The 12,493-nt window shown below is 41.1% G+C and overlaps 1 protein-coding gene and 1 pseudogene across 1 annotated transcript; both read right to left on the minus strand.

The window, feature by feature from the left end:
- Positions 1-554: 554 nt before the first annotated feature.
- Positions 555-1,804, minus strand: LOC148198546 (uncharacterized; annotated as a pseudogene).
- Positions 1,805-3,109: 1,305 nt separating this feature from the next.
- LOC148198547 (uncharacterized) lies at positions 3,110-12,410 on the minus strand. The gene is made up of 3 exons (XM_088115127.1): positions 11,785-12,410; positions 6,092-7,275; positions 3,110-3,567 (listed from the first exon to the last, which is right to left on the minus strand). The coding sequence occupies exons 1-3, from the start codon at positions 12,297-12,299 to the stop codon at positions 3,110-3,112; spliced, it is 2,157 nt and encodes a 718-aa protein (XP_087971253.1). The 5' UTR covers positions 12,300-12,410.
- Between the last annotated feature and the right edge of the window lie 83 nt (positions 12,411-12,493).

Below are 12,493 nucleotides of genomic sequence, written 5' to 3' on the forward strand. Positions count from 1 at the left end.
AATTTTTCAAATTGCTTTTTAAGGTTCATGGATGGGCTTCATACGGTTACAATAGGCTTTGGGTTCAAAAACTTAAGACAAGATGGGAGAACAAGACAGCCTTGATCATGTGTACTATACAAGCAAATGATTCCATTCAGAGAAAATCAGGCAAAACTCAATTGTGCTTCTAAAGTGATATCATTCAACAATAATTCTGGAGCACAAGATCTCACTAGGTTACTCAGGTTTCCATATTTGTTTTCAAACACAATGCCATGCACATTAATCACAAGAAAAATAGAGCATGAAATTCATTCAATCGAGAGTAACCACACTATGCAACTTCACAACTCAATCCTGATTTCTCAAAGTCTCACAGAGTAAGAGCAAACATAAACGATTTCTAGTCAAGTCAAGTTCCAAACATTTTCATCAACTTATTCATTCAGCCAAGTTCAAAATTTAACCAAAAGTTCTAAAAATACGACTGCTGAAATTAAATTAACTACGGAAATTAAAGCATGAAAAGAAATGAAAGAAATGATTGTTGCCCCCTTCTTTGTCTCATCTCCTCAAGAATCACTCTCTATGTCCTCTTCAGTGACTTCCTCCTCATCTTCTTCTTCTTCAGATTGATCTTCTTCCATTGCTTGAGCTCCAGAGGATGTTCCAGCTCCCCCATCAGTAGGGGTCTGGTCTCCAGGCCACGCTACTCTGGCAGCATACTCCTCTGGAGTCATGAAACCTGGGTGAGAGGAGGCGTAGACATGACGCATCATGTCTGCGTAAGCGAGGCCCATCCTGTTGATTGCTTCAAGCTTAGCATTGATCACAGCCAGCCTCATATCATACATCTGGAAGGGGTTTTGTGGGTCGGCTTGATCAGGCTGGGCAGGTGGGTCTGGACGATTACTCCTATGCGGTCTTGGTGGTTGGGGTGCAGGAATGTGTTGACCCTCCTCATCAATTAAGCAGTATTGTAAATAATAGGACCGATCGATTGTTTTCCTTGGTCTCTCAAATGGAGGACTAGAAGTGTCCACCCCAGCAAGCTCACATAGGTGAGTGATCAGAGATGGGTGCCCTAGTGGAGTGTTGGTGAGTGCAGTATGGGCACAATCATTGATCTCATGTGCAATAATCTGACCCACATTGATTGGTTGGCCCTGCAGTATAAAATAAAGGAGAATTGCTCTACTCACATTGAGGTCAGACACATGGGAGCATGGAGATATGTTTGCATGTATGAATGCCACCCAATATTTTGAGAGAGGTGTTAAAAAGGAACGCTTGATGTGCAATGGTTGTTCTTGTCTGTTCCTATGAAAGTGGCTTCTTGGAAGGCATAAAGTCCTCTCAACCTCTTGGTAATCTATCCCTTCAAAATCAGTCCTGAGTGCTTCTGAATAATGACATTGTATATTGCCCCCTGGCCACTGAGTGTTGAAGAAGGAGTTGATTATGTTTGCATCAAAGGCCACCTGCCTCCCTCTCACATAACTTGTGAATGGCTCTGGTTCATCTGAATAACTGCGGGCATTTGCATAGAATTCCCGGACTACCACAATATTAGCTAGGGCAGGGAAAGAGATAAGATTGCTCCAGTGCCAACGCCACACCTCTTGTGCAAACTGTGGTTCCTCCCGAGGTAGTTGTTCAACAACTCTTTCCATAAGTAGCCGTCTGTTTTGAGAGTCATCAAAGTTTTTCGTATGTCTCTTGGAGAGAAAAGTTTGAGGATGCGACTTGTTCTTTCTCTGCTGCCCTTTGTTGTATTGACCGCCGTTGTTTTGATTCTCTTTGATCCTGAAGCAGATGCCATTTCTGCACAAACATGCAAGCATTGTGATTTTAAGGAGGAGCAACACATAATCAAAGTGAAATGTAATGTTTGTGCAAAAGAATGTGCATTCAAGGCTTAAAATCATACACAAACAATTAGGACAATCAATCACAAGCAATCACAAGAAGATCAAAAGGCTAAAATTGAAAAACAGTTGAAAAGCTCAACCCAGGCCAAATTCTGGCCGAGACAGTCGCGCCCGAGCGCGGCCTTGCAGGGGGCGCCCAGCGCGACTTATGCAGAAAAATCTGCAGATTTGTGGCTTAGCTTTCGTTAGCAAATGCCTCTCTAATAATCAATAAGCAGTTCAAAGACACGCATGTAAGTCTATTTCAAACCACAAATCAGAAATTCAAAGTACAAACAGAGAAATTGAAACCTACTTGTTTTGGAGAAGTGAAATTGATTTTGAAATTGGGGTTCTTTGATGAGTTGAAAGCTTGGCCGTGAGTCAAGAGTGCCCAGAAAGGATTGCTTTAGTGATGAGGATGATTGCGTATGAGGAAGGGTTTATTGGCTGGGTTGAGTGGCTGGGGTGAGTTGGGAAAAAGGGTTTGAAGAGGTAATGAGATGTTGATGGTGAGGGAGATGATGTGTGCGTAGTGAGGGATTCAGAAAATTGGAGTGATGGATTGTGGTAGAGGGGAAACGAGAGAGCAAAACAGAGAGAGAGCTGGAGTTGAGGCATTAGGGTTTGAGAAAATGAGGAAAATCTGACCACTGTGCACTAAAAGGCCATTTAGATTGGGCCTGCACATGTCGTGCCCGGCGCCCCTCGTGTGGAGGGCGCCGGGCGCGACCAGCACGTAGGTTGTGCCATCTCGCGCCTGGGCGCGCCTGGTCAGGGGGGGCCTGGGCGTGAGTTCTGCAGATTTCAGCGGACTGCAGAATTGCTCAACTCACTGTACAATTTTCTGGTTTTTACCTTCTCTGGCTCTCAAAACAACCCAGAACACCTTTATTTTACTAAACAAACTTGCTCAAATCTCTAACACTTGAAATTCAATTCAGGAATCAAAATTTAGGTGCTCAATTTCAAAAGTTTTCAGCATTCTCCAAAACAAGCTATTACAAAACAGGACACAACAAAATCACACTATTAACCTCTCAAGCTACACAACACACTAACATGCTTCCACACAGCCAAATTTTAACAAGTTCTAAAACACATTCAAACAATCAAAATCACACTCAAATAACAAAATAACACTGAAGGAAGGTTAGAAAGCTGGGTTGCCTCTCAGTAAGTGCTTGTTTAATGTCATTACCTTGACACAATGATGCTCAAGGATCCGAGAGATGAATGATTGTGGTGAGACGCTGAATCTCACCACCCAGGTAATGTTTCAACCGCTGTCCATTTACCACCCAACTTCTATTTGAATCATCGGATGTGGGGTCAACCAATTCAATGGCTCCATGGGGCTTTACCTCCTTTATGGTGAAAGGTCCAAACAACTTTGACTTCAACTTGCCTTGGAGAATTTTGAATCTAGAGTTGAAGAGTAAGACTTGTTGGCTAGGTTGAAATTGTCTATTCAGCAGCATCTTATCATGATACATCTTGACCTTTTCCTTGTACTTCTTGGAGTTTTTATAGGCGTTTAGTCTCAGTTCTTCCAACTCTTGTAGTTGCAACTTCCTTTTCTCTGTAGACAAGGTAGGATCAAAATTTAGAAATTTGAGAGCCCAATAAGCCTTGTGTTCCAATTCCACTGGTAAATGACGTGCTTTTCCATAGACTAACTGGAATGGAGTCATTCCCACCGGTGTCTTATTGCTGTTCTGTAGGCCCATAAGGCATCATCCAACTTTATTGCCCAGTCTTTTCTTGAAGACGAAACTGTTTTCTCAAGAATCCTCTTAATTTCCCTATTTGAAACCTCGGCCTGGCCGTTGGTCTGAGGATGGTATGGGGATGCAACTTTGTGCCTCACTTCATAATGAGTTAGTATCTTTTCTAGCTGGGAGTTGCAGAAATGAGATCCTCCATCGCTAATAAGAATTCTAGGTACCCCAAACCTTGAGAAAATATTCCTTTTCAGGAATTTAATGACTGTTTTAGCATCATTTTTCTGACATGCTGATGCTTCCACCCACTTACTTACATAGTCAACAACCACCAAGATATATTCATTATTGAAAGCTGGTGGAAGTGGGCCAACAAAAGTCTATGCCCCAGCAGTCAAAAACTTCAACCTCCAAGATTGCTTGTAATGGCATTTCATGCCTTCTTGATATGCTTCCGGTTCTCTGACATCTATCACAGCTTTTGGCATGATTGTGAGCATCTTTAAATGATGTGGGCCAATAGAATCCTGACTGAAGGACTTTTGCAGCTGTTCTTTCTCCATTGAAGTGCCCCCCATATGGTGAATTATGACAGTGCCAAAGGATTCCTGCTGCTTCTTCACTGGTTACACAGCGCCTCAATAGGTTGTCAGCCCCAATCTTGAACAAGAAAGGGTCATCCCAAATAAATTGTTTTGCATTAGAAAAGAACTTCTTTTTCTGACTCCAAGATAAGGCTTTTGGGATAACTCCCGTTGCCTTGAAATTTGCCATGTCAGCAAACCATGGTCTCTGTTGAATGTGCAAGAGAGTCTCATCTGAAAAGGATTCCCGGATCTCTTCTTCTTTGCTTGTAACTTCATCATTGATGAGCCAGGATAGATGATCAGCAATGACATTTTCACTACCTTTCTTTTCGTGAATATGCACATCAAACTCTTGTAGCAAGAGCACCCATCTAATTAAGCGCGGTTTGGAATCAGGTTTGGTGAGCAAGTACTTGATGGCAGCATGATCAGTGTATATAATCACCTTAGACCCAATGAGATAGGGCCTAAATTTCTATGGCAAGAAACTCCTTTTCTGTGGTTGCATAATTTAGTTGTGCTCCATTCAAGACTTTGCTTGCATAGTAGATTGTATGGAACACTTTTTCTCTTCTCTGCCCAAGAACTGCACCTATAGCATAGTCGCTTGCATCACACATTAGTTCAAAGTCTTTATTCCAATCAGGGGCTATAATCACCGGAGCGGAAATCAGCTTGGCTTTCAGAACTTCAAATGCCTTCAAGCATTCATCATTCATTTCAAACGGTGTATCCTTTACAAGGAGGCTACTTAGAGGCTTAGCAATCTTGGAAAAATCCTGAATGAATCTTCTGTAAAAGCCAGCATGCCCAAGAAAGCTTCGAATCCCTTTTACATTCGTCGGCGATGGAAGCTTTTCAATGACTTCCACTTTAGCTATGTCCACTTCAATTCCTTTGGATGAAATTTTATGTCCCAAAACAATCCCTTCCGTCACCATGAAGTGACATTTTTCCCAATTAAGGATGAGGTTGGTTTGGATGCATCTCTTCAAAAGTGTTTCCAAATTTGCCAGACATAGATCAAATGATCTTCCAAACACTGAGAAGTCGTCCATGAAGACTTCTATACATTTCTCCACAAGATCGGAGAATATAGCTTGCATGCATCTTTGAAAAGTAGCAGGGGCATTGCAAATCCCAAAAGGCATCTTTCTATAAGCGAATATACCGAAGGGGCACGTGAATGCGGTCTTTTCTTGATCTTTTGGATCAACAGCTATTTGATTATAACCAGAATAACCGTCCAAGAAGCAATAGAAAGCTTGCCCTGCTAATCTCTCCAGCATTTGATCCATAAAGGGGAGGGGAAAATGGTCTTTTCTAGTGGCCTTATTTAACTTCCGGTAGTCAATGCACATTCTCCAACCAATGACAGTTCGTGTAGGTATAAGCTTATTTTTCTCATTACATATAACTGTCATGCCACCCTTCTTGGGCACCACTTGCACAGGACTTACCCATGTGCTATCAGAGATAGGATAAATGATCCCTGCCTCAAGAAGCTTGAGAACCTCTTTCCTCACCTCCTCTTTCATGACTGGATTTAGCCTTCTTTGAGGTTGAGTTGCTGGTTTAAAATCATCTTCCATGAAAATGCGGTGCATGCAATAGGTTGGACTTATCCCCTTTAAATCAGAGATAGACCATCCTACAACTCCTTTGTTTCTTTTTAACACTTCAATCAACTTCTTCTCTTCAGCAGATGATAAGGAGCTGCTGATAATCACAGGCCTGTTGTTGCCCTCATATAGAAAAACATACTTTAAATGAGAGGGTAAGATTTTTAGTTCAAGTTTCTTCTCTTCCACCATGACATCAGTCTTCATATCTTCAATCTGCACCTCATGAGATGGGATCTCCTTCAGCACATCCAAATCTGTTAAACGTTCTTCAATCATTCTCTCTTCTTCTTCATTGAGAGATTCACGTGCATCTATGAGGGTTTTTATTAGTGGAGACGACACATGTATTTCCATTTCTACAGTTATGCATGCTTCGTCAAGCACATCAACTTGAAAACAAGCTCCCTCATCAGTGGGATGAGACATTGCTTCAAAAACATTGAAATTCACCTCTTCATCTTGCACCCTCACCTTGAGCTTACCATCATCAACATCAATGAGTACTCTTGCCGTCTTCATGAATGGCCTTCCAAGAAGGAGTGGTACCTCCACATCCGCCTCCATTTCCATGATAACGAAATCTACTGGAAACACAAATCTATCTACTCGTACAAGAACATCCTCCACTACACCAAGTGGATACTTGATGGATCTGTCTGCCAATTGTAGGCTCATCCGAGTAGGTTTGAGTTCAAGCTCTCCAATTTTCTCAAATAAAGAGAAAGGCATCAAGTTGATGCTTGCACCCAAGTCGATCAATGCTTTTCCAATAGTTAGCTTACCTATAGTGCATGGAATGGTGAAGCTACCAGGATCCTTGAATTTAGGAGGGAGGAGCTTCTGGATAATGGCACTGCAGTTGCCTTGTACTTCAATGGTCTCTTCCTCAATGTATTTCCTTTTTTTAGTGAGGAGTTCCTTCATGAATTTTGCATAGGCCGACATTTGTTGTAGTGCTTCTGAGAATGGTATTTTTATCTCCAATTGCTTGAAGATATCCATGAACCGCCCAAACTGCTTTTCTTTATCCTTTCTTGAGTATATTTGTGGATAGGGAAGAGGCTTCTCAACTTCTTTTTCTTTTCTTTTTCTTCTCTCATCCTCTTCATCTTTTTCTTTCTCTCTACTGACACTATTATCATTTTCTTTTCTCTCATTCTCTTCTTCTCTTCTATTCTCACTCTTTGTCTCATTTTCATCTTTTCTTTCATCACTCTCTTCTGAGTTCTTTTTCTCTCCACTCACTAGAAACTTACCACTTCTTGTAGTGATTCCCTTGCACTCCTCCTTTGGGTTAGTTTCAGTATTGGCTCCAAAACTCTTATCAGGTTTTTCTTCTAGCTTCTTGGCCAGTTGGCCAACTTGTATCTCCAAATTCCTTATGGATGCTTCTGTGCTTTTATGGTTGGAGATGGATACTTGCATGAATTGTTGAAGAGTGTCCTCTGATGAGAGGGTCGCACCTCTCACAAAAGTTGTGCATTAAAGAATGCAGTATAGTGCTAGGAAGTGACTCCTAGGTCGTCTCTCAAGGACCAATTTGCAGTTCAGTCTCAGATCGAACACGTAGTGGGGGGGTTTTGTGAAAGTTTGTTTGCGGATGAAATTAAAAAAAGCGTCGAATTAAAATTTCAAAACAGTTAAACTACACAGTGTCCTCAATGTGTCATAAGCATAAGATCAGAAATCAAAACAATCAACAGATCATGGACAAGTGCAATAAAAGTAGGGAAAGGGGGGGAAGAGAAAAGGAAAACTCCCCTGATCATGGTGGCAGTTGCCAATTTTGGACTTGCAGGGAGATGTTTTCCGCCATAGTATCCCGCAAGGAGGTTTTGAGGACGAACTGCTTCATCCTCCAAATCTGATCGAGCAGGGAGATATCTTCCACAACTGGATCTAAGAAGCAAAGATTGTTGATGAGCGAGTTCAGCCGATGCCTATAAATCTTCAAATTTTTGTGTATATTGGCACCTTTGTCTTCCACTGTGGGTGCATGTTGGTCAAATTCATGTGTACCTCCTGCAATAGGGTTAGTGCAATGTGGTTCCAAAGAAATAACATGCAAAGGTATAACACCCAATCCCAATTTATCAGACTGAACCTCAGATACATCCTCAGAACATGAATCAAATTCAAAATCACAAGCAATATCAACTACAGACTCAGATTCATGTTCAATGCATGGAGAATAAACATTCGGATGCGACAGGAAAAATTGGTTCTCATCATGCATAGAAGGGAAATTAAAAACAGACTCATCAACAATACAATCATCAGCATACCTCTCAACAACGTAATCATCTACATAATCAAATTGAGGTATGCTTACCTCCTCTTCCTCGAAGATTGCTAAAGTGTGGGAAGATGAAGGTGGTCTACCTGGTTCAGGATTACTGCTTATTTCTGCCTGCTCCTCAAAATCTTCAGCAGTCTCCTCAGGTGCAAGAGTAGGGCCATAGGGCGATGGGAAAGTAGGTGGCGCAACAGTAAGCTCATGACTCTTCTCCCCATCTTCTATGTTGATGCCACTATCATCATCATCTGGAATCTGAACAGTCTGAAATGGTAACTCTGAATCTTGAGACTGTTCGTGATTTAATTGAGTAGCCATCTGCCCTATCTGGTCATTCAAGCTCTGAATGGACGCTCTAGTCTCTTGCTGAAACTGCAGGTTCTGCATGGTCAACTGCTCCAACAACTCCTGCAATGTAGGCTCAGAAATAGAAGGCTGAGGAGCTATTTCGGCAGAAGCATCATATTGTTGACTCTGATATTGCTGGACTAGTGGAGGCATGAAAGTACTCTGGAATGGTGGTTCTTGATATTGATGTTGTGGAGCATTGTACCATCCCAAGGTAGGGTCATTCCATCAAAGACCGTTGTCGTATCCATCTTGCACATGGGAGAATTTGCTCAGAAATTTATGCTCAAGATCTTCCCATCTGGTAATGGATCCTGGAGGAAGAGAGTCCTTCCAATCTTTTGCTGCTCTTTCTAATGAGTGCGGGAATGCCCTTAAGAAAACTAGATCGTCCGGGACATTTGGAAGTTTCATTAGAGAGCAGATTCGATAAAACCTATCCAAATGTTCATGTGGGCATTCATCTGCAAGACCATAAAACTTGGGCAACAAATTCATCAGTCCAGTGGTGAGAACTAAATGATCACCATCCTCATTAGGTGGAACCGGCTCCCAAAGAGAGCTCTCAGAAATTTGAGGATGAGCCACATTGTTCTCAGCATAAAAATCAGCAGAATTACAATCAGAGTAACATGTAGAAGGAGAATCATGATCAGAGGCACTCATAGAATAAGCATTGTTCACATAACCAGAATAGGTAGACATGGAAAAAGAAAAATACTAAAAATTACAAAACAAATAAAACACAACACATTTATACATGCAACACGCACACAGAAAACAGAACATCACATCACATCACATCTCAACACAAGACAAAACACAACAAAATGACCTAAGACTGAACCGTTAGTCCCCGGCAGCGGCGCCATTTTGATGAGAGGGTCACACCTCTCACAAATGTTGTGCATTAAAGAATGCAGTATAGTGCTAGGAAGTGACTCCTAGGTCGTCTCTCAAGGACCAATTTGCAGTTCAGTCTCAGATCGAACACGTAGTGGGGGGGATTGTGAAAGTTTGTTTGCGGATGAAATTAAAAAAAGCGTCGAATTAAAATTTCAAAACAGTAAAACGAAATTTATAACCGTAAAACAAAATTGGTACAGTGAAAACGAAATTACAGCAACACGAAACAATAAAAACAAATCTGGAACAGAAAATAGAAAATACAGAAAAACGAAAATACAGAAAACAGTAAAAACAGAAAACAGCAAAATTCAAATATGGAAACAGAATTAAAATGACAGCAGCAAAATACAACTAACAAAAATACAAAAAATCATTGCATATGATATAAAATATTTTAAAGCAAAAGAAATGAAAGACAGTAAAAACTTCTCTACTATGAAGTGTGACAAATTCATCTACTAAAAGAAATTAAAAATTGCTAGTGCTTAAAGAGGGAAACCACTCCTTGGCCGTGACAATTCTTGAGTTCAAGAAAATTAAACAAAATGCTTCTACTTGGATCCTCTTGGCCGTGACATCATTGGCAAGCAAAGAAAAAAAATGTCAAAACCTCTTCCTTCCAGACGTGAATTCCCATCTTCTACACACATGCTCCACTCACTTTCCAAAAGCAATCTAAAGCAATTAAGTTGATGTCTATCACCGTGCAGCACTCCAATAATGCTTTACTTTCTAAAAGAAATAGTGAAATGAAAGATTCCATCCAGACCATAACATTGTGCACGGCTTTCAACTAAATTAAATGCACTTTTCATTCAATGCAAAATTAAAAAACCATTCATCACCGAACAACACAAAAAAAATAAATGCTTGGACAGTAGAATAAAAATAAAATGAGTCAATTTGCTTCAACCTCTAACAGCAAAATAAAGTGAATCCAAAAGGTGGGGGAAGGGGGCGTGTGCTCTTTCTTTCAGGCCATGACAGTGTGCTTCCTTCTCTCCCTCCAAACTCTCCGAGAAACATTCAAAAGCAAAGCCAGAAAACCAAAAATCTGAGAAGGTGGCGGCTGCTGTCCTGATTCAGGCCGAGACACCCTCCAAACAAAACTCCATGCTCTTCATTCCAGCACCATTCTTTTCTTCAGCCGTAGCCTTCCATTCTCTCAACGTGCTACTGCCAAAAAAAAAATGAAGATCTCTCTAGGTAGCGGCTGGTCCCTCCTTTAAGGCAGTGTGTCCTTTCCGTGGTGGCTACCGCTCCTCTGAAAACCTGCACCTCCTGGACCTCTCAAGCTGCTGGATGCCACCTCTTTTTACTACTAAATCTGGACGTGGTTCTTTTTTTTTTCCTTCCTGCACCCCCTCCATTCTTAAACAATGTTCCAATTAATCCCCCGTGGCAGCTAGAAATCTCTGGGCCGCTTCTCTCCTGCCACCACGTGCTTACCACTCCAAACTCTTACCACTTCTTGTCTTTTTCCCAAAAAGCAATTGGCATTTACGTCTCCTGCAAACCCCTTCCAATTGAACATATAATAAAATATTCCAAAGTTGATCTATCATTCCCGTAACTCATGCAGAAAATGAATTTGGAATTTCTTCTACCATGTAAACCGTGTCTCCTTCTTTTAGGTGTCTAATCCAAAGAAAAATGGGTAGCTTTCTACGTGGCCTTCCCTTTGTCAATCAATACACCTCCTTTCCTTACTTCACTAAAACAAATCCACCTTCTCCACTTTTTTTATTCCAGCCGTGGCTTCTCTATGGTGCTGGATGTGCATGTGGCTGCTTTCTTCTTTTTTTTTTCTTTGCTATCCAATAAAGCCAAGCTGTTGTATGCCTTGTTTAAGAGTGTTGGGAGGTTTTAGCACTGTCCAATTATCAATTCCTAGCCACCACAAGTACCCAACAGCAAGCAAATGCAAACAGATTAGAAATCACTCAAACAGTAAGCATTGGACTGACATAGGGGAGTAAAAAAAAATACTGGGAACAGCACAGAACGAATTTGAACAAAATAAAAACTATACGCGAAAATAGACATCCATACGAAACTATGAAAAAAAATTGCATGGAAAACGGATAAGAATTGAACTCAAACGAGGACACACAAGTTGACACAACTTTCACGCAGCACTGTGCGAAAATTGAAATGACTGAGATGCATTGGGCTCAATTGCCATTTCTCATTTAACCTTCAAATGTCCCAAATTGTATCTCCAAATTTTCCTTGTAAAATAATTAGCTCAGATAATTCAAATTAGTTAAAATAAGAATTTCCGATCAAATTTAGCACAATTAGGAAAAATAGGATAATACCGGACGTTTTAGCACAATTCCCTGATTAAATTCGGTACAACAAGCTAAGTGAAATTGAGAAAATATTGATTCATCATCCTCCAATTTAGAGTTCCTGTCTGATAGAGAGGGGTGTGGTTGGTATTGTTGTTGTGGTGGTCTGTTTGAGGGTCCAGCTTGTCCTTGGCCCATGCTTGGGTGCGGTCTCCATCCTTGATTATAGTGATTTTGACGGTTCTGATTACCCATATAGTTCACATCTTTTTGGGTATTGACCTGCATAGCACAATGACCATTAGCATGTTCTCCACCACACAATTCACACCCTTGATGTTGGGCTTGTGATACATTCTGGAGCTCTTTTGGCAATTGAGAGAGTTTGTTCATGAGCGCTTCAAGTTGTTGGGTCATTATCTTGTTTTGAGCTAATAAGGCGTCCTGAGATTGTAGTTGAAAAACCCCTTTTTGTTGAGCCCTTTCATTCTGCAGTTCACTGTCATTTGCAGCCATGTTTTCTATTAGCTCATGGGCTTCTTCTGGTGTCTTCCATTGGATATTTCCTCCAGCTGAGGCATCCAACATCAATTTGGTTTGGGATCTCAATCCTCCCAAAAACATATTGAGAACGGTAGGCTCATCAAACCCATGAGTGGGTGTCTTTCTCAGTAGCCCTTTGAATCTGTCCCAGGCTTGACTCAAAGTCTCATTGACATCCTGTTGAAAAGATGAAATCTCCTGTTTCCCCTTGTTAACCTTGGACTGTGGAAAGAATTTGTTGAGGAATTTTGCCACAACATCCTCCCAAGTAGTAA

Source organism: Vigna umbellata, chromosome 5, assembly GCF_029865625.1.
Source record: "Vigna umbellata cultivar VRB3 chromosome 5, Vumbellata_1.0, whole genome shotgun sequence".
Taxonomy (NCBI): domain Eukaryota; kingdom Viridiplantae; phylum Streptophyta; class Magnoliopsida; order Fabales; family Fabaceae; genus Vigna; species Vigna umbellata.